The 20,613-nt window shown below is 54.7% G+C and overlaps 7 protein-coding genes across 7 annotated transcripts; 4 read left to right on the top strand and 3 right to left on the bottom strand.

The window, feature by feature from the left end:
• Window positions 1-1,331: 1,331 nt before the first annotated feature.
• On the top strand, window positions 1,332-2,860 carry A1O7_06846 (glutathione S-transferase; the record flags this gene model as incomplete). The annotated part of the gene is made up of 3 exons (XM_007760846.1): window positions 1,332-1,343; window positions 1,397-1,543; window positions 1,598-2,860. The coding sequence occupies 3 exons, from the start codon at window positions 1,332-1,334 to the stop codon at window positions 2,858-2,860; spliced, it is 1,422 nt and encodes a 473-aa protein (XP_007759036.1).
• A 473-nt stretch (window positions 2,861-3,333) lies between these two features.
• Window positions 3,334-4,149, bottom strand: A1O7_06845 (uncharacterized protein; the record flags this gene model as incomplete). Its single annotated transcript, XM_007760845.1, has 1 exon — window positions 3,334-4,149. One exon carries the CDS (start codon window positions 4,147-4,149, stop codon window positions 3,334-3,336), a length of 816 nt encoding a protein of 271 aa, XP_007759035.1.
• A 3,096-nt stretch (window positions 4,150-7,245) lies between these two features.
• A1O7_06844 (uncharacterized protein) lies at window positions 7,246-11,173 on the top strand (the record flags this gene model as incomplete). The annotated part of the gene is made up of 2 exons (XM_007760844.1): window positions 7,246-10,165; window positions 10,215-11,173. The coding sequence occupies 2 exons, from the start codon at window positions 7,246-7,248 to the stop codon at window positions 11,171-11,173; spliced, it is 3,879 nt and encodes a 1,292-aa protein (XP_007759034.1).
• Window positions 11,174-12,010: 837 nt separating this feature from the next.
• Window positions 12,011-12,769, top strand: A1O7_06843 (ubiquitin-like protein 1; the record flags this gene model as incomplete). Its single annotated transcript, XM_007760843.1, has 4 exons — window positions 12,011-12,021; window positions 12,155-12,209; window positions 12,423-12,505; window positions 12,679-12,769. The coding sequence occupies 4 exons, from the start codon at window positions 12,011-12,013 to the stop codon at window positions 12,767-12,769; spliced, it is 240 nt and encodes a 79-aa protein (XP_007759033.1).
• Window positions 12,770-13,905: 1,136 nt separating this feature from the next.
• Window positions 13,906-15,307, bottom strand: A1O7_06842 (uncharacterized protein; the record flags this gene model as incomplete). The annotated part of the gene is made up of 2 exons (XM_007760842.1): window positions 13,906-15,120; window positions 15,173-15,307. 2 exons carry the CDS (start codon window positions 15,305-15,307, stop codon window positions 13,906-13,908), a joined length of 1,350 nt encoding a protein of 449 aa, XP_007759032.1.
• Window positions 15,308-15,691: 384 nt separating this feature from the next.
• A1O7_06841 (uncharacterized protein) lies at window positions 15,692-16,712 on the top strand (the record flags this gene model as incomplete). Its single annotated transcript, XM_007760841.1, has 2 exons — window positions 15,692-15,728; window positions 15,787-16,712. 2 exons carry the CDS (start codon window positions 15,692-15,694, stop codon window positions 16,710-16,712), a joined length of 963 nt encoding a protein of 320 aa, XP_007759031.1.
• Window positions 16,713-17,208: 496 nt separating this feature from the next.
• Window positions 17,209-17,676, bottom strand: A1O7_06840 (tubulin binding cofactor A; the record flags this gene model as incomplete). Its single annotated transcript, XM_007760840.1, has 2 exons — window positions 17,209-17,361; window positions 17,509-17,676. The coding sequence occupies 2 exons, from the start codon at window positions 17,674-17,676 to the stop codon at window positions 17,209-17,211; spliced, it is 321 nt and encodes a 106-aa protein (XP_007759030.1).
• Between the last annotated feature and the right edge of the window lie 2,937 nt (window positions 17,677-20,613).

Raw genomic sequence — 20,613 nt, 5'->3', positions numbered from 1 at the left:
ATATCCCATAGCAGGGGGTTCGGCTCGAGGGCACCATGACATGCGGATCCGCGAGGCTGAGTTTGACGTTCGTCGTCCGAGGGGTCTCTTTTCAGTTTCATCGTCTTTCCTGCAGTAAATGGGCACGCTCAGAGATTTGACTTTAACTCAGCAGCCATATCTTGTTCATTTGATCTACGTTGAAGACATTATCCTGTTACGACTACTAACCATTCTAGCACGAAAGACCTGCTGTGCTGGGTGTTTGGAATCAAACGATCCAAGCCGGGAGATTGACACAGTAGCAGCATTGGCAAGAACACTGATATGGCTAGAGGTGAAAGATCATTGATAACGTCTTCGCATGGGTATCTAAAGAAACTGGTGAGGCCTGTCAGTGAAGAGCGTCGGCCTGAATCACGCGCCTGTCGCACCTCCACTCTCTGAGTCCCTCTTTGATACTTGAGCGGGAATTCCGCTGTCTATTATTCATCGCCAGGACTCGAAGTCTCGTTGACTGAGCTGTTGGACGCACACTGTTCGGCCAGAAACGCTTCCCCGCAGTTCCGAATCCTCGGAAGGACAAGGGATGAGATCATGGTTCAAGCGGTTTGCCTTCTTCATCTGTCATAAGGGTTTTCGTCTCTCCCATTACTCGTCGACCTCTTCCAGACGTTGCCGTATTTCACCGGACGAGAGAAGAGCCTTTGAAAGCACGAAGGACTGAATTTGAAAACAATAATTCTTCGGTTACTGACCAGCGAGGGTCATGCCGCGATGACGTTTTCGGTCCCTGATGCTCACCGCCTCGGCCAACCATGAGCCAGACCTCGCGGTGCAAGCTCTCAGCCCCCAACGTTCGTACGAGGCAAGCTGGCCAGAAGCTCGCCGCCCAGACGACTCGAATGAGAAATCCGGACTCCGAAGCTTCTTTCCAGCCTCCTGCACGTGCGTCCCGCCCTGCCGCCGTGGGGCGGAACTGGACATGGAGAGCCTGAGAGCCAGGTGGGTAAGCACCATAATGAGAGCTTGTGAGGGCTGAGACATCTAACATTCAGCTGAACAAATGACCTGCGAAAGACACAAGTTGAGTTTCAAACCCTTTCTTCTGTCTTCTGTGGCTGTTGCTGTCGTGTAGTCGTGCAAGCCTTTCTCGACTGCATATATTGTTCGAGTCCTGTTTTGAACTCTGTGTCCCAGCTGTTGCAGGGCACGACAACTACTTCCAGTGGACAGACCAGAAGACGCCCCTCTAGCCCACCGAGGTCCGCACGGCGATCGCGATTCTCCCGACCCATTCTATCCTGATCTCCATCGTCTAAGGTTACATCATCAAGCCGTTCAGCAACACAATGGGCGACTCGGTAAGCGTTGGCCTCACTGGTCGCAATGGCACAAATTGACCTCGCCTCTCCAGAGACAAACGCACCAGCACGCCGATTCTGATGGCCACTTCCGACGGAAAGACAGCCAGTTCCGCAACTGGATCTCGAAGGAACAAGGGTCGAACTTCACGCCTGACAAAGATCGGTATGCACTCTATGCAAACTATGGTTGTCCGTGGGTAAGCTGGCATCCCCAACCGACCTCGTCGAGTATGCAGACTGACGATCGCTAGGCCCATCGGACCATCATTGTCCGCAGCCTCAAATCCCTCGAGCCCGTCATCCAACTGATCACCACCGACTTCGACCTGACCGAGAATGGCTGGACTTTCACCGGCCGCAATGGCAGCATGGGTGCCGACCCTCTGTATGGCTTCACCGGCTTGAAGCAACTATACCTGAAAGCCGACCCGTCCTACACCGGCCGCTACACAGTGCCGCTTCTATGGGACAAGAAGACGGAGACGATTGTGAACAACGAGTCCTCGGAGATCATCCGCATGCTGTATGACCAGTTCGATGACTTCCTGGAGCCCGACCAGCGAGAAGTCAACAAGCCCGGTGGAGGATTCTATCCACCGCACCTGCGCAAAGAAATTGATGCTATGAACGAGTGGGTCTATAACACCGTCAACAACGGGGTCTACAAGATCGGCTTTGCCGCCTCGCAGGAAGCATACGACGCGAGCATCTACCCACTCTTCAAATCCCTCGATCGGCTGGAGGAACACCTCGGAGCCCCTGCCCACCAACCATACCTTTTCGGCGAATACATCACCGAGGCCGACGTCAGGCTGTACACCACGCTTGCGCGTTTCGACGTCGCATACTACAACATCTTCAACTGCAACCTCAAGATGATCCGGCACGACTACCCTCGCCTGTCGAAATGGCTGCGTCATCTGTACTGGGACACGTCGGACCGCACCAATGGTGGCGTGTTCAAGAAGACCACCTTCTTCGAGGTGTACAAGTACGGCTACCTCCGGGCTAGAGGCCGCCAGCTCCACGGCGGCAGTGACCTTGGCTGGCCTGTGATCCTCCCGCGTGGACCCATCCCGGACATCGAGCCCTTGACCGACGAAGAAGAAAAGGACCTAATCAACGGGACTGGCAGCAAGCTGAACGGCCTGACCATCGCGGACCTGCCTGCCGGGCTGAATGCCCGCTCAGGGAACCCGTTTTCTGCGCACGGCGACAAAGCAGGCATGGGGGTGCTGTTCGGTGCGGACGTCGACTCTCCTGTGAACCCTGACGATGGCGTGGCGACACCTACGACCGCAGCCGCAACGACCAGTATGGGAAGTCCCGCCAGCACGAGAAATGGGGGAGATGAGGTTGACGATGCGGATGCCCTGGACGAGAATGGCGAATTTGTCCCAAGGAGAATGATCAAGAGGCGGACCACCTATAGTGATGCAAATGCGAAGTGGTACAAGGCGGCGAAGAAGGCGGAGAAGAAGGCTGGGGCGCCGCCTATTCATCTGGCGTTGTGAGGGGCTATGAAATGCAGAGAAGAGAGAGGGTCCGATCCTCCGAGGTAGGTTGGGGCGTTCGCAGAGTGAAGGATGAGCCAAAAGCAACGAGCAACCAGGGAGTCATGTTCCTTGTCGAAGTAAGCTCACAAAGATACGTATGTGAAGTGTATCTCGAATCCGACATCCAGTGACGCGAGCGGAGTGCTGTTTTCTATGGGTTTTGAGACTGCGAGCACACAATGACAGGCTGTTTGGTCGGGGTGAACATTTGTACACACGCGATCAAAAGCGCCATGCGCTGGCGTGATGACGATACTCTTCCAGATGCACTTTACGTATATGCCTACGCATTGGAAGTATTAGCTAGGGTGTAAATACATCTTTAGTTGGTGACGTCCAGCTACGGTACTAGGGCATATGTCGTCCGGCATGCTCAGACACAGCCGCTGGATACACAGCGCGCTCCATAGCCTGCTCCCTCTCCCCCATCTTCATAAGCCAAACTGTCTCGCAACCTCCAGAAACCCACCGCCGTCACCGTTGACTCCGTCGTTGAGACCAATCCACATGTCAACCCAGCCTTCGTCCTTGGCCTTTCTGGTCTCCTCTTCACTCCACCCCTCCTCCTTCTCCCGCTCAATATATATCGTCTGATACCCACATCCTCTCGCGGCCTTGAGATCGCCCAGATGCGCCGCCACGAGGGCGCACTCTTCAGGCTTGCAGCCCACTTTCTGAGCTGCGCCAAGGTACACCGACGGGTGCGGCTTATAGGCGCCGAAGTCCTCAGCGCTAAGGATATGCTTGTAGGGCAAGTTGCCATGCGACGCAAGGTCCCGAAGCAGCGCGGTATTGCCGTTACTCAGCGTCGCCGTCTCGAAGCGGGCGTTCAACTTAGCCAGACCCCTCGAGGAATCCGGCCAGGGGTCGAGAAAGTGCCAGATGAGCGCGATCTTCTCGACCTCGGTGTCCGTCCACAGGCCCTCGAGCGCGTGGTCGACCAGGATCTTGTGCAGGGCTTCGACGTGGTGTTGGTCCACGGTCTTGAACTTGGAGGGGTCGCGCTGTGCCTCGGCCGGGTCGTACGTGCGTGTGAAGTTGTAGTAGGAGGTGCGCCAGAGCTGGGCCACGTCCGGCCAGGAGATCCCCGCGGCGGCGGTGCGCACGGTGCTGGGTATTGACGAGGCGGGCGAGTTGAGGGCTTCGCTGGCGCGGCGTGTGAGGTAGTCGGTCACGGTTTTGCGCCAGTCGACGATCGTGCCGAAGACGTCTGTTAGGAGGGCTTTCGGGGGGTTGGTTGTCGACATTATGGGGAGTGAATGTAGTTACATGGACTACGAGGGGCGTAATCCGGATGGACAAACTCGGTATGAGAATGGGTTAACTTAGCTATTGTAATTGTGCGATCTCAGATATATGGAGATCCGGCTGCTTCTGACAACGGTCAATGCTTCTTCCGCGAGAAGTGGACAATTGGGGAGAATCTCATGCGATGGGAGACGATGACGCTTCTGACATTCATTGATGCACGCGTGCAGCACGAACTCCGGTGGAACCCGTAAGGTTGATGCTGCTACAGTTGAATTTTGGAGAAGATGACAATCCTCGACCTCGGCAGATACGAGAGAAACGTACAGCGCAAGTGCGCGTTGGTGATGGTGTTCTTTACCACGCTCACAAGGTATCTTGAGCGTGCTCTTTGCCGTCGACTTCCCGGTCGATACCCGGCTTCTACCGGTGTGTTGTGAGATTGTTCCGTCTTCTGCAGCGCACGACACGTACGGAGTATGTAGCAGGCAGCAAACAACACAAGGATGAATTGGTGATTGAGGGTCAACGCCGCCCCGCCTATTTTGGCGGCTGGCGGCTGTCATTTCCAGAACCACAAGGCCCGGCTTCTTCCATGACAGGCTCCAGAGTGATTCGACACGCGGTCGTGCTCGTGATTTTCATGGATTAAGCCAGGGCTAGCCACAACGCGCCCGGTTCTGTCGCCAGCGTGCCAGGATGCGATCAGCGGCCACGAGAAGCACTCAAACACGCGTCCAGTTTGCAACCCACCGAAAGCCACAACTGAGGGGTCGAAAATGGGGCGTGTTTCAGCATCTGAGCAGCGAGAGTGAGGACGTGCTGGCTACCGTCAATCAACATGGTGTGATGTGATGAACGAAGACGCACTCGCAGAAGGCACCTGCAAGATTGTTGATAAGGTGCCACTGGTACAGTACCACTGTGATGCCACAGAATGTGACCAAAACTTCTCGTCTACTGTACAGTACCTCACCAGTTCTGAAGGGCATTTCTGCCTTTTTGGACAAAGTTGGGCATCAGAAAGACGAGGACATCTTTGCGTTCACCTCCCGATCATAGATTATACGCAGGGTGCTACCTTGTACATGAGTTGATCGCTGCAGGCATATTCCGCATCCATCAAACTCACTTCCCGGGCACTTGGGTCGGCTGGGATCAGCTACTGCAACGACGTCGACTAACCCGCGATAGGTAGCCCGAACTTCGAAACATCGCCTAGTCACAAAGCTGAATGGGTTCAACTTGACTCGAGATGATTACGGAGTATTGAGGTCACCTTATCTCTTAATGAGGGCAAGATGATGACGGCTGGCAGGCGAAGTGAGGCAGCGGGCGTCCCACAGACATCCCTCACTTCGGCCCAGGGGCCTCCAGTACGTGCCGGAACCGGTGTGCCGGCTACTGGGTAAGGCTCGAAGTTTGCGGGTGGGAACAGTTCATGCCTCATGCCGATGAGCAGAGGCGAATTGGTTCGGCTACGGGGACAGTGCATGAGGTCGTGAGCGAGGCCCAATTGTGATAAGAGGCGCAAGTACCTCAAGGTCACACAGTCACTTGGGGCCAATCCTGGTCGCGACCACCGCCTTCACAGTAAAGTTTTCGTCTTTATCATGACCGTCGGATGTACTATCGTTCAGCTCAATGTCGTGACCTGTGGGCTTCGGAGACAGAAAGCTCTTCCCAGGAGATTGGTAAATTTGAACACACTCGCAAATGGCAAGCTCGAAACCGGTAGCCTCATTGTTCACAAAGACGGAAAGGCTGGCGTCCCAAAATGCTCCGGTGGTGGGGGTCCTGAAACAAGCCCTGGGCTGCCAAGTCAGAGCTAGACAGGCCACCAGGAACTTGACTCCATACCGGGCCGGGAGCCTAAAACTGGTCTAGGCGGCGCTAGTCTTTCTAGCTCAATCGGACCTGCAGTGGTCCCCAGCGACTGGCAGCACGATCTCGCCACTCGCCTTTACCGACATCGACCCCTCTTCATGTCGCCAGTGTGAGCGGACTGAGGAGCGAGCTGGATAGCAGTGACTCTATGCTCTTATCCGTTGCATATTGGGCGTGTGGAACGTTGAAGCGTGGTGTCGGGGAACCAGCAATTCGATACCGTAACCTGCAAGTCCCAACTCGTGCTGCGCCCAGGCTAAAACTGCCTTTCGGATGCGCGTCCCAAGCCCAGGGTTTGGCTTGGGCGGTGGCCGCCCCGCGCCCGGCGGCGTCGTGATCCCGAAAGCATTTCTCCAACTCCAGGCTGCACGTCGCCCAATCCACTGCGACAGGCCCTGGTCGTCCGACACCCGTTTTCCCACCGCGATGCCCCTGAACAATGATTTTCCCGCGATTGAGTTGCTGCTGTCCAATCGAGCCGTTGACCAATTTTGCGCCTCTGCTGGCTGATCGGCCATGGCTCCGCCTCTGCAGACGCGACACGGCCCAATCCTTCCTACAGAACATACTCCGTAGGTGGGCTTGCATCGAATCGTATAGGCAGGCCTCAGGGCCGACGACCAGGACTGCCCGCGTCGACCATCCTGTCTCTCGTCTTTCGCCTCGTCCAGCATCATCGTCAGCCGCAAACCACTTCGAGACTAGACATCTCCAGAACTAACCTGCACCTCCTGTCTATCTTGCAATCATATCACTCACATTCGCTTCTCTGGGTACTGGACGCGCCTGCGCATGAGGCTGCACGAGCCTGGTTGCTGTGTCTGTTCTTTCGTAACCTTTTGCATTTTGACATCTCCTAGTCTCACCGCTGTTATCGGAACCAACCCCAGACCTCTCGTGGCATCCCGAAGATTTCAGACTCGGATCTGTGGCATGTTAATTCATCTACCACGTCATGCACTGCCATGAATACCGGGTGTTGGATTGAGCCCAACCATCCAGTGACATAATTCGCCCAACCAAACCGTCCAAGAGCAGCATCCTCTGGGAGCCTCGCCTGTGTACATGAGCCGCCGAACGGCAGAGCACCGCTCGAGATATACGGAGTAATGGACCCCGAGTTCAGCTATTCGCTGCCATCACCGACCGATACCCCATATCGAACACCGTCCAGTTCGCAATCCTTTCGTTCCCGACGGTACGAAGACATGTCGCCCTCATCGACGCCTCCTCCCATGCCCGATGAGCGTGCCAACAAGAGACGAAGTAATGACTCCCTTCATTCCAACCCTGCTCTGGACGAGAACATATCTCCCCTCGACCCAAGAAGATTCACACCTACGCTGCACGCCTCGTTGGTCTCCGAGATATTGTCGCTGCGGCGGGACCTGGAGAGCAGGACCAACGACATAGAGAAATTGGAAATCAGTCTTCATGCTGCCCAGAACCAAAATGAAGTCCTTAACAGCAACCTACTACAGGCGAACAAGGAAAACAGATCGACCAAACGACAAATGCAACTTCTCGAAGGCGGCACCCTCTCTGCTCTCAACGAACTGGCGAAGGAGCGCGATGAAGCCTTGAGCGATGTGTCAGATCTACGGAAGCGGCTCGAACAGAACCAGAAGAAGACTAAAGGTCAAGAGGAGACGGCCGAGAGAACCCAATCCCTATGGGACAAGGACAAGGAAACATGGCTTGCCGAAAAGCGTGGACTGGAGACGAGGGTACACATCGCCGAGGGTCGCCTGAAAGTAGTGCTCAGTGAGCTTGCCAATGCCCAGCACCACGCAGCCGCTCCGGTGTCTCCTACCGAGCGTGCACACAGCCGAAATAGCATGATGGAGAGCCCAAGCAAAGGCTCGATCATGACTCGGAGAGGAAGGCGACATAGCGCTGCCTCTGTCAACAGCGAAACGCACGGTGGCCGGGTGTCGGTCTTGAGTTTCCACAACGGTGTCTCTGTCAATCTAGCGGATGAACTCGCCTTTGACGAAATGGAAGAGGACATGCTGAACGCCCAATACAACGAAGATGGGCGTGTCTCACCTGACGCCTTGCCAGAGGAGCACGTCCGGCCGGCGTCGAGTTTGTCCATCAAAGCCAGAAAAATCTTGGGTCTGCCTGTCGACTTCGAGGACATGGAACGTAATGACAGTCCAGACCATGATCGTGCCGGTGTTATGTCGCTGGACGGCGGTCGAAATCGCGTGAGTGTCAAATACGTGGACACGGCGATTCAATTCTCCCCTCCGGCTTCACCCTGGCCGGTCATGGAAACGCAGCCCAAGGCTAACGGACACAAGCCCCCAGAAATTGCCGTTGGGAATGCCCGACAGGTTAATGTTACCCCAGGCCCAGACAGTCCGGTGGACAGCGTCAATATTTCATGGGACAAGCAGCGACCTATCATGGTATCATCAGCCTGCCAGACAGTCGAAGCTCTCCCAAGTCCGCCATTGACACCTGACAAGCGCGATGCTGGACTGGCCACAATCCCCGAAAGTGCCTTGGAACGAGTCGAAACAGCCACCATTGGGACTCAGACCGAGCCTGCATTACCTGCCGTCGAAAACTTCAGCCACAAGCATACCGGAAGTGAAGAAACTCTAGATCTCAAGGTTCCCCTAATTGCGATAATTCCTCCCGCTTCGAGACCTGCCACACCTGAAACTAATGTTGTGCTACCACCCCGAACCAAGAACGCCGGAAGCCAGGTCACTAATCAACTCCTCGGACTCTACAAGTCCTCGTCGGTGCAGACCGAAGAAATTCGAGTTGATATAAGAGCCATTGTCCCACCCTCCGAGATGCCACCTGGACCGTTGTCGACTCACTATAGGCCGCCACTTTCGTCAAGGACCGCAGCACCACCGCCCATACCTCGATCGAGAGTATCTCCCGGTACTTCCATGTTCGCTTCCAGGCGTTCGACCGTGGCGGGTCCCTCCAAAATACCTCCTGTCAACGACAGCGGCCCTCTCGCAAGGGATTTTGCTTCAAACATGCCACGACCCATCAGATCAAGCAGTCTTTTTGCGGGCTTTGACGACGAGGCCGAGGACCGCGACGAGTTTGTCAATGAAGACACTTTCCCAGAAGACGATATCTTCAGCCGGCCTACAGCCAAATTCACACTCAAATCTGGTAAAATGGTCTCGCAGGACTCGCGGCTGGAGGATGTTAGCGAAAGTGCCGCAGTCTCTGCAGGCGAAGCAGTCGCGCTGGAAAATCTTCGACTTTCGGAGGACAGCCTGCCCCCAGAGATGAGGGCGGTCCTCTTCCAGTCGCGCACCAGCCCACGCAGGGGCTCTCAACGACAAAACATGGGCATGAAGTTGAAGAGAGTGCCTTCTACCAAGAACAATAACATGAGAAGGGCGGCTCTGATCTCCAGCGGAGCTGCAGCACATCAATCGCAACATTCCCAATCCACAACCACCTCGTTTGAGAGCAACAATCCGCCCCCTTTCCCAGTTCCATTGAGGTACAGCTCGGCCAAAATCGGCAAATCAATCAGCGAAGGTGGTCGCAGCTCGCCTGGCAGCACCAATGCCTCACCGACAAAGCGACCGAGGCATGGCAAATACCCCAAACCGATGCTGAGAAAGGCGAGATCTGGACCAGCAATATCGCCTCACTCTCAAGCTCGTAAGTCTCGAAGTCGTTCACCACCTTTAGAACCAAGGGTGTCCATTGTCCCAGAAATGCCAAGTTTTGCAATGCCCAAGGCACCACCTGCTCCTCGGCTGGAGCCGTACGGCGACCTTCGAGAAGCGAGTGCGCCACGGCCGTCGATTGCCACTGGACCCAGTCGACAGCGAGCTCACACCAAGCAAAACTCAGACGCCGTGGAGATGCATCAAACCTCGGTCGTTGACTCGATTGCACAGACCATGGTGGGAGAATGGATGTTCAAGTATGTCAGGAGAAGGAAGTCCTTCGGGGTGACGGATAAAGCGGATTGGGATCCCAGCAAGAGCGTCGAGGAAATCTCCCAGAGTGTCACCAACAATGGTGTTCGACACAAACGATGGGTCTGGCTTGCGCCATACGAGCGTGCTGTGATGTGGAGCAGTAAACAACCAACATCTGGAACCGCACTGATGGGCAAAAGTGGTCGCAAGTGTAAGTCAGCACTTGCCGCGCTGACACCATGAAAGCTAACATCGTATAGTAACGATCAAATCTGTGCTCGACGTCAAGGACGATAACCCTATGCCGAAAGGTTCACTCAGCGGACCCAATTTCAACAGATCCATTCTCATCTTGACGCCCCAGCGTGCACTGAAGTTTACCGCAACATCACAAGAGCGGCATTATGTCTGGCTGACAGCTTTGTCGTTCCTGTCGCATTCCCCTCTCAGCGTCAATGAGCTGACGGCGATCCCGCCTCCTCCACCACTGCCTGAACATGATCCGATGCCTGCTGTCCAACCGTCACTCGCAGGCTCTCTTCGCAGACGACCCATCCGGGACTCGATCAGACTTACCAAGGGCGCCGCCCGGAACGGGCCCGGTCCCAGATCATTCACAACAGATGGGTCGATACCCGTCCAAGACTCTCGGCCGCCGACGCGCGACTTTTACGATCCATTAACAGACCCGGCCCTCCCACCTACAATCCCACGACATTCGCGGAAGAGGAGCAATACGGCACCACGAGCACCACCGAGTTCGTTCCGAAGCTTTTCGACCAATGCAGTGACGCCCAGTCTTCCAGGGCCCGGGTCCTCCACTTATTCACAAAGCGTCCATTCGACTGCAGTGTATTCATCTGACCGTGGGCTCTACACGCCCAGTTTGGGAATGCAAAGTGTCATGAGCAGTCGACGAGGGAGTGAAGCAAGTGCTTCCGGCAGGCCTCCCGTGCCACCAATCTTCCTAGACAACCACGCTGCCAACACCATGAGAATGGATGCATTTATCGATCACGAACAGGCCCCATCCTCGGGCCGCCCTTCCTTCAACTTCATGCGTTCAGCGCCCAAGAGAAAGGACATGGGATATTGGGGAGCCGAGCCAGGGCGAGACAGCATCAGTCCCGTCGATTCCCTGCTGCATGGCGAGATGATGGCTGCCAGCTCTTCTACCCGAGGGAGCAATGATTCCCACAACCCATGGCGAGGATTCTAACATGCTTCGACTCGAGCAAAACTACATTCCTCCGAACTTCGAAATCGAAAAGTCATTTTATTCCTAATGTGTACAATGATGAAAAAGAAATGGATTGCTGCGCAAGCAGCGGACGACAGGACGAAACGCAGCACCTAAGCCCAGTACCTTGTCGCTGTCTCGTCTGAATCTCCTGGTTTGCGGAAAAGCGGCGTTCTGGTTCTGGCATCTAGGTCTGGATAAATGGCGAAAAAGGGTCGACCAAATTCGGCGACTTGTAGGATTGAAATGCAGGAGCGCAAGCAGATGGTGGCTATCTGTCAAACTGTGTATATATTTCTGCTTCCACATACCCCCTTTTGTTCTTGTCGTCTCCTATCACATCGCGGTTTCTCTGGCGTTCAAGCGAGCGTCTCGACAGGTACAGCCAGGTTAAGCTCATCAACGTCATGAACATAATGCCACACGTCTCTTCTATCTCAAAGGACTGTAATGAGCGAGGTATCTAGCCGCTGTTGGTGGCATCTATGGGTCCACGGTACAGGAGGTACCATGGGTGCTCTACACTTGCTATTGCGGAGGACTCTCGATTACATAAGCAGCCTCGCCCCGCGACATCGACATCAGGCTGCGGCTGGCGTTGTCCCGACCCCTCCAAACCCTTTCACATTGAAGCGCAATTATTCAGACTTGGCCAGTGTCTAACATCGCCCTACTACCTCTGTCCCGACTCCTTGCGAGGGACAATCGTTTCACCACTCTGAACTCCACTACTACTCATCTGCTCGCAACAGTTGCCGTCAATCTGACGCCGCTTATCACCCACCCTCATCCGACCCTCGCGAGACATCCGCAAACATGCTGATCAAGTAATTCTTCCCCATCGCGAACTTCCGCCTTACTGCCTTTGACGCTCTGCTTTGAGTGGCAACACCGATGACTTCGCCAGGCAGACCATGCAAGAGAACAAACAGAATGGCTAACATGGCATCAATGGAACAGGGTGCGGACGTTGACGGGGAAAGAGATCGAGTTGGACATTGAGCCGGACTACAAGGTAGGTACATTGACTTGCCAAGGTTGCCTAATACCATCACTGCCACTATGAGCGTGCGGGTGCGTTCTGCCCATAGCCCTGCTCTCGTCAAATACGGCTCCCTGCGTGTATTGAGCAGTTGAAGAGGTTCTGGGCATAGAAAACTATAACCCCTACACATCACATTACACCGGGACGTCAGAGACGCATAATGCTGACTCGTCTGGCGTCCAGGTCTCACGAATCAAAGAACGAGTCGAAGAAAAGGAAGGCATCCCGCCGGTCCAGCAGCGGTTGATCTACGGTGGAAAGCAGATGTACGTAACACGGCCCGTCGTCCTTTACCTCTCCCATGATCTTTACTCTCAACCTGCCCAATCATGCAACTCTTTCGACCATATATGTTCAAAGCTACTGCCCTGTACCCAGAGCATTGGTTCTCGGCAGGCAAACATACATGTGCCATGCTAACAAACCCTGTGTGATATAGGGCCGACGAGAAAACAGCCGAAGACTACGGCCTCGAAGGCGGCAACACTCTACATCTGGTCCTCGCGCTGAGAGGGGGCGCCTTCAGCTGACTTGGCTGACTTTCTGAATGACTGACGGCTGGGTCTCGGGCACGTGGGAAGCGGTGTTTGGTGCGGATCGTGCTCGACTCCTCCGAACGAGTGGTCACACCACATCACATACATGCAAGTGTGTCAGCGAGCCATCTGCACGTGAGAAACAGGTTTGGTTCACACGAAATCTGCACAACACAGTTCTTTGATTGTCGGGCAAAGTGAGCATGGGGGTATGGGGGATGGGCAATGGGCAATGCGTAGGTCACGACGCTACGACAAGAGGTTCTTGTGTAGATCGGGATTGATTCCGTCTGCATATCCAAGTGGACGGGTCGCAGACACTTTTGCTTGTGGGCGACGCACGGGGTGGCGGACGAGCAATAGTCTGGTCTTTCTGGTCATGGTCATGATCACCGTCACGGCAGTCATGGTCAGGGGCTTGAGTGCATGGACAGCTGCTCAAGGGTCACGCATGCATGCCTTGGTGGATAGGGTCAGGCATGGCATATTTACAGCTACACAGTCACCTAACAGTGAACGCCGGCAGCTGCTCCAAGGATCTACTTGAACGATCGATCCAATCGATGTGACCCGGACAAGACGGTCACGATGGCCTTCATGCCACTTTACGGTCAAGATGCCCGCCATTTCCCTCTATGGTCAAGACGCCCTCGGTTCCATTCTGGAGTCAAGATGCTCTCCATTCCACCTATGGTCAAGATGGCCCCTATTCTGTTCGATCCTATGCTATACTTTCCTGTGTGCCTGCATAATCTATTCTTATGATTCCACATAGAATACTATGCACCAAGCATACAAGCCACCCAAGCAACCAGTCTAACTCCTTACTTTCATGGTGTAAATTCTATTGATCCTCTAGTGGTCCCAGTGCACATGTCTTCATTCGTGATTGGACTGTCGTGCTCAAATACCGCGCGGAACATTCATGCACGGTTATCCGAATCATTCTGGTAATACGTAGGAGTCGACTCACTATGCTGAATGGCGAAGTCGTGATTCTAGCAAGGGTATGTGCCTTGCTTGATACTGTATTCGGATTCCCGTTGCTCTTCCTCTCTCATTGCCATTGCAGTCCATGGCCGATGCTACTTATCCGTCAAGAGTAGTGAGCCGTGAACTGTGAGATCCCTCTACTTCTTCTTCATGAACAAGTTGGGCGCCTGCCGCTTCTTGACCGGTTGCATCCTCGGAGATGATGCCGGCGACAACTTCAACGGACTCCGAGACCGGGCGAGGAGGTCCGCATCTGGAAGGGTCGGTCTCAGCAGGTTGTGGGACGGACTGACCTCGTCACCACTGCTGCTGGGTCGAGAAAGCTTTTGCGGTGGCGACGAGATGTCCGCGTTGCTGACGGGCCGTAGGACTTTTCGTGGTAAGCCAGAGTCGTCTTCGGCGTCTCGCTTGCGTTTGACGCTCGGGGTAGTGGTGCGGCCGAAGAGCGCCTCGTCTGCTTCTCGCTGCCGTGACTTGACGGGCTTGTGGGTTTCGTGGACGGGTTCGGGTTCGGAATCTGACTCGAGGAAGTCGAGAGTCAAGGCACCGTTTGAGGCACTGGTAGATCGTAGTCTCGGAGCTAGTGAGGTTGGAGATTGTGGAAGCGCCGAATCTGGGACCGTAGGTTTGGGGGGAATTGGCTTCCCTGCTTTTAGAGCTCGAAGTCGTGCTTCTCGATCGCTGGTTAGGTCGTATGGTTCAAGACCGGCCGCGGCGGCGGGTTGAGGTCTGGGCTTTGGCGGGCGACTTCCTGGCGCGTGTATTGGGGCCCGAGGGGTAGTCGATAAGGGTCTCTTCGGAGGTGGAGTGAGGGCCTTCCTCGCCTCAACTTGTTGTAGGACCTTCATGCGCTTGACGTCCTCGACGAACTGCGCCGGCGCTTTGACGACGCCGTTGTGCTTCTTCTGAAGCTCGTGCATGGGCCGACCCATGACCCCGGTCTTGGCGCTCTTTGCTTCCTTGCGGATCTTCTCCATCAGCGTCATTTTGTTTGCACCTTTGGAGCCAGTCCTGCCGGCCATGTAGTTGTACATGAACCTGGCTCTTCTCGAGGGACCTGGTGCGTTGGCGCTGGAGTATAGTGCGTTGCCCCGCTCGGTGCTAACTACCTCGGCGAGGTTCTCTTCCTTCATGGACTTGATCCCTGACAGTGTGGCCTTGAGGACGGCTTCGGCGTCGGAAGCAGCCTTTGAGGCTTCTTTCTTGAGTTTCTTGTACACTTTGTACCAACTCATGGGATTTGTGGGAATATGGGGCTTGAGCTCGTAGTCTGGAATGTCTCGCTTCATGAAGTTGAGCCATAGTTCGCTGGTGTTGCCTACCAGTTGCGGCGAGTTGAGCTCAAGTTGATACTGCTCGAGGATTAGCACGGCACGGCGGAGGGATCGGAATGGCTCAAGTTACCAGCTGCTCGGGACTTTCGATCTTCAACAGGACCGGACGAATTATGTTGTAGGAGACGTCTCCAATGTCGGTAATCTTGTGGATATTGCGACCGGCAACCCGGCGGGCCATGTCTAGGAGACTGTCGGCTGGCATGTTGAAGGTGACAGCAAGGTCTAAGACGTTGGCAGTGGGTTAGGCGGGTAGATGAGTGTTATGGAGGAAGACAGGACAGGATAGAGAGTGGAGACGAGAAGATGTATATCCTGATTTCCCTGTCGAGCCTGTTTCCGCGCATGGTTGGTGAACGGGCTATTCAAGCCAAACAATGGCCGCAGGCAGTGGGAGTGAAGTGACACGCGGGGGAGGACCTGACTTCCCAGCCTCGTCATGCCGCCTTCGGAATAGTGCAGCCTCGTCGTCCGTGCGCTCAGCCTTCTGCTGCGGAGCAGTTTGACCTTTAAGGCAATATTTATATCACGACTTCCTAGCCGTACCTGTTCGGCCGGATGAACCTCTTATGTCAGAGAGATACTGAAGATGGCAACATTTACGGTCCTTGATCAAGCTGAAGAAGGTGAGCGTCTTCATGCAGAGCAACCTGTCAAAGGAAGCAATGGACTGATATGTTGAAGACAAACTCCATGCGACTCGACTTCTGGGTATTGAAGAGCGGCCATACAAACGTGTCTCAAAGCGTCTTCTCGCGCCAAATACGCCCATCAACTCTTTTCTCGCTCGAGCGCCTCCTTCAGACGACAGCGCAGAAGCGGCAGGTTCTGCAGATCAGAACGAGAGTTTCCTCCAATCTCTCGCTCGCTTCCGCGAAGATATAATCCTCGATTTTGCGGCCTTTGAGTCCTCCCTCGCGCGCATCCAATTCCTCCGCGCCGCAAATACTCGGGAACGCGAGCGATATGCCGCAGAAAAGCTCAAGATCGAGCAGACCGCCAACGACGTACGCGAGAACCTCGGCCAGTTGAGGGTGCAGCTGGACGAGGCGCAGAAGACTCTCGCTGTACGAAAGACGTATGACGTGCTAGCGGAGAAGATTACGAGAGACGAGAAGTTGAAGGTCACGAGGGCGGAGCAGCATGCCAACATCGAGAAGCTGAGATCCGAGATTGAGGAGTTAGAGCGCGAGAGTGGAGAGTTGAAGTCCGCCTGGGCCGAAAGGAGGGAGCAGCTGCAGAACGTTGTGGGCGAAGGAATGAGGCTACGAAGGATAATACGAGACGAAAAGGAGCCCGACGCAGAGACCGACAATCACGCAGAAGAAGATGGAGAGGACGGTGAGAGGGAGAGAGACGGCCTGTCCAATATGGGTACACCCAGACCCATGGATGATGCGCCCACACCACGGCCCTCTGGACTCAGAGGTAGCGGTGCACAGACTCCCGGGTCGCATGTTCCAGAAGGCGCCACACCCAGGCGCACCAGGGATGAGGATGTCGATATGGACACAGGTGCGGTGGAGGCGGTACCAACGGAGAATGTCGTGGCTGCAGGTGATATCGACAAACCGGTAAATGAGCACACAGACAACATGGACATCAGCTGAGAAACATCGAAGCGAAGTTTGGATAACGGCTAGAAGAAACGTCTGCACTCACGTAACCAGCGCAGCGCTGGCCACCCAGATATTCACAATGACTCGATGTGATGTCGACGCTGTAAGATAACTCGATCCTCGAGTAATGCGGCCCAGGGACCTTCGGCTTCCTCCACAACCGAATGTCCCATCATCTGTGATCGGGATTCTTACAATTCGCAAAGCACAGCGGGGAAAGGCCGAGCATGGACGCCCATCCCGTACCACTGCATAGCTCCTCCTCACGTCCACAACGTCTTTCCCCTGCTCAGGTCGCTTCGTTACAATCGTAGCTCGTCCTACAGCATTGCCGGATGCACCATGGCCTTCACGAGCTTTCAACAGCAGTAGTGCCGTGCCCCCCAGCGATCGGGTCATCCTTCTGCGCGTCCTTTGCCTTCTTGAGAATATCAACTGCCGCATCTCGTTCCTGTTCATTGGTGGCGGTATCCTATGTATGCTGAGGTTAATCATCCGCATCCCAAACCCCAGTGGAAATGAATCCCGAAGCCAGCAGAGAAGCGTGACTAACCAGCATATTTTCCAACTTCTCCCGTGCGTTTGTGATCCGGTCGCGCATCTGAGGAATCATCGCCTTGGTTTCATCCAGTGCTTTGCGCTGAAGACATAATGTTACAAATGGGTCCAAACTCCCAAATACCCACCGTCTTGGGTCGAGCGATCCTCAACCACTGGGCCCGTTCAAGGACGGGAACAGCATGGAGTTTCGTTCGGCCCCTGCACAGTCACTTGGTCGTTGACTCACCTCCTGATTCAACTGGTACTCGTGGTTCTCGTCATTGCCGTTGGCCTGAGGATTCTCCAACTTGGCGATGCGCGCTTCTTGTTGTGCCTGCTCCTTGTAGTACGATTGCTCTTCGTTCAACAGGCGCTGGAGCGAGGAGATGGCGATCTGGATTTGAGAGGGTGCCATGTTGTCCGCTGGTGGTGACAGTCCTTGGATTGATCATGAATTGTGGTATGGTTATACCTCGTATTGGAGTCACTAGAAGGCGTGGAGGAGAGGAATGATCTCATTGCTTGGCACGAGAAGTTGAGTACTTTAAAACTGCTCGGAGCTCATGTGCAACTCCCCTGCCGGGCCGCCTTCTTACCCTCGCACTCTTTACTATTCTTTACGCTCCATGGCGGCAACCAGAAGCGCCCAACGACCAGCGCAGCAGCCTCGAGAATTTCCGACGGCATGCTTGTTGGCCTAGGAGAACGAGGTAGGTATCCAAGACAGGCCACCTACAAAACACAGTAGGTTATGGAGGATCCTAGGACGGGCGTTCTCCAAGCATTGGTGCGTAAAGGATCATCATGCTGTAAAACGTCAACTTTCCAGAACAAGTAACAGGAAGCATTGGGCGCGACTTCCGCCTGACTTCTTCGCTTGTGCTAAATTCATTAGATGAAGTGAAGTGAGGCACAGAGGGCAGCCGGACAGCCTCGATTGACTTGAGGCCCATGGTTGCGTGCGGGGACCCAGAACATGCCATTGTTACAATAGCGGTGGGTGTTCTCGGGTGAATGGCCTTCGTTGAGAAGCACGCTTAAAGTCCTGGAAAACGCTTCTTGTGGGACGAACGTGCATGTTTCCATGAGTCGTGCACCCGGAGTTGAATTTCCACACGACGACGATCTTGAGAGACTGAAGCAGATAGCAAAAGCCGTGGTCTACTTCGAACGCTGTGTTGATTCTCTCATGCTCACTCGCCGCTTGCACAACAATTTTTGCAGAAGCAACTGTTACAATCCGCGATCGCCAGACCGCAATGTCTCTGATATCCTACGGATGATCGAGGACATTCAGGTGCAGCCTGACACGCCTGGAGGACCGGACGGCCACACGAGACTAGTGGATTTGCTCTGTTTCCCATCTGATGGGTCGGTCACAAGGCGATGTTACAGATGGGACTTCACGCCTTTGCTGCGATCGGACCGCTCTTCTCGCACAATCGAGTTCCTTCAGCCGCCAGGCTGTACAAGACGATTTGATGTGTACTTTTGGTGCTAATTCGCGACCTCGTTCGTGCGTCGGGCCGACATCTGCATGAAGAAATCCGAGCTTGGTTTGGCTCCGTGGCCCCGTCTATGGGACGGTCCAGCTACGCTGGAAGGGCTGGAAGCCATGCTCCGCCTCGGTGGTCGACGCGCCGGTCTCGGCACCGTAGCCGATAGGGAGAATATCGCGCGTGTATTCAAAGACAGCTACCTGACGGACCATATCCGGAGGACTCCATCGAAGCGGCGGACCTAGTTCTGCAGCGCCCTAAGGACAGGGCTAAGGACCTTCAGCTTGAAAGGATCGAATCCGCTGTCACGGAGGATCCTTTCAACAGCGACTTCTTTGATACAGAGGGGTTCTAGTCGTCCTGGCCTGGAGTGATTTGCCTCCATTCGCGCGTTTTCGAGGGTGTCATAAATAAACAGCGCGCCGTCGACGACGGTCACACAGAGAGGGAAGCCGGCATCGTCGTACAAAATCTTCTTATGCACCTACGCCGCGGCACGGAACCTGTAGGTGCCCAGGTCATCAGCGTTCAGAAAGGAAGGAAGAGTGGAAACCGTGAGTGGACGGTGATACCATGAACGGGAGTTGTCAGCCTCGTCGCAAGAGGGGTGAGCCACAAGCAGGTTTTACCTAGTAGTTACTCATCTTTGGCAGGCGCAGTCGAACCACAGGATCCCCAGCGCCAGCGCGTGTTCTGGTGCGCAGATTTCCCAAAGTGGTGAATGTCGAGGTACTGGCTTTATCTGCTTCTTGTATGTTGACTACAGCGTGCTACGAGAGTATATCCGCAACAGCAAGTCCACTAAGTCCAGTGGGGTTGCTGGACATGGTGCTGCAAGAGCAGATCCTAGAGGATGCTACTTGCCGGGAATGTACCGTTACGAGGTCGTGATCGCGCTCACGCGATCTCATTTCCTGCTTCTTCGTAGAGTGACTGGGCTAGGCCTCGACCTGACATGTGTTTGAAACAATCTTCATCTGAGCCTTTTCAACCTGAAGCCGACGCGTGGCTTGATGGACGACGCAATTACATAGCTGCAGGTCGTAGCCACCAGAACTCGTGCTGAGAGTACCTAGACAGTTAGACGTGAGCGTAAGTATGCGAGTACAGTATTGTATGTAGCTAAGCACTTCTTCACACGTCATCGAGACTCTCGGCCTGAAGTGGTACAGTAACATCGTTGTCGGTTCTCGCCATCTTCCTCTTCCTCTTCCCTCTTCCGTCTTTCCTGATTCTTTCACCCAAAGTTGACGGAACGATGCCCCACGGGTGACAAAGACCAAGTCGGAACACTCATGCTCCGCGGTCGTCCAACCAGCCAGCACGTGGCAAGGGGCTTCCGTTTCCAGCGTCGAGCCTATCAAGAGGGAAGGGAGCAGTCGTGGCCTTGCGTGAGCTGAGCGACGTTACGTAAGCTTGCGCTTGCTTCGACCACTTCTTTGCCTCCAGATCGCCTGCCAAATGCCACGACGTAGTCGCAGCTTACGTACTGCGTGCGCGTGTGCACTAGGGAGGAAAGGAGGCAGGGGCCCTGCTTGTGGTGCGGAGTGATCCGGTATCCTCGAAGCGTTGATCGGGTGTGATGAGTAGAGACTTATTCAAGCCTCGGACTGTGGTCGGAATTATGTATTCGGGTTGTGAGATTGGTATAAATGCTAGCTATGTATGTAGGATGGTGTCCAGACTCCCAGTGCACTCATCTGGACGGTCTACTTCCTGCTATTTATCTATTGACTGGACCGTACTTGGTCTCGATTCGAAACACACGCACTCGCCATCATAATCGCACCAACGGTGACACACACGCCACTTCTTATCGTTAGGCCAGGACAACCACCGGGCTGTCTTCTACA

This window comes from Cladophialophora yegresii (genome assembly GCF_000585515.1).
Source record: "Cladophialophora yegresii CBS 114405 chromosome Unknown aczIN-supercont1.5, whole genome shotgun sequence".
In the NCBI taxonomy this organism is placed as follows: Eukaryota; Fungi; Ascomycota; class Eurotiomycetes; order Chaetothyriales; family Herpotrichiellaceae; genus Cladophialophora; species Cladophialophora yegresii.
This window is presented reverse-complemented; position numbering and strand designations above follow the sequence as displayed.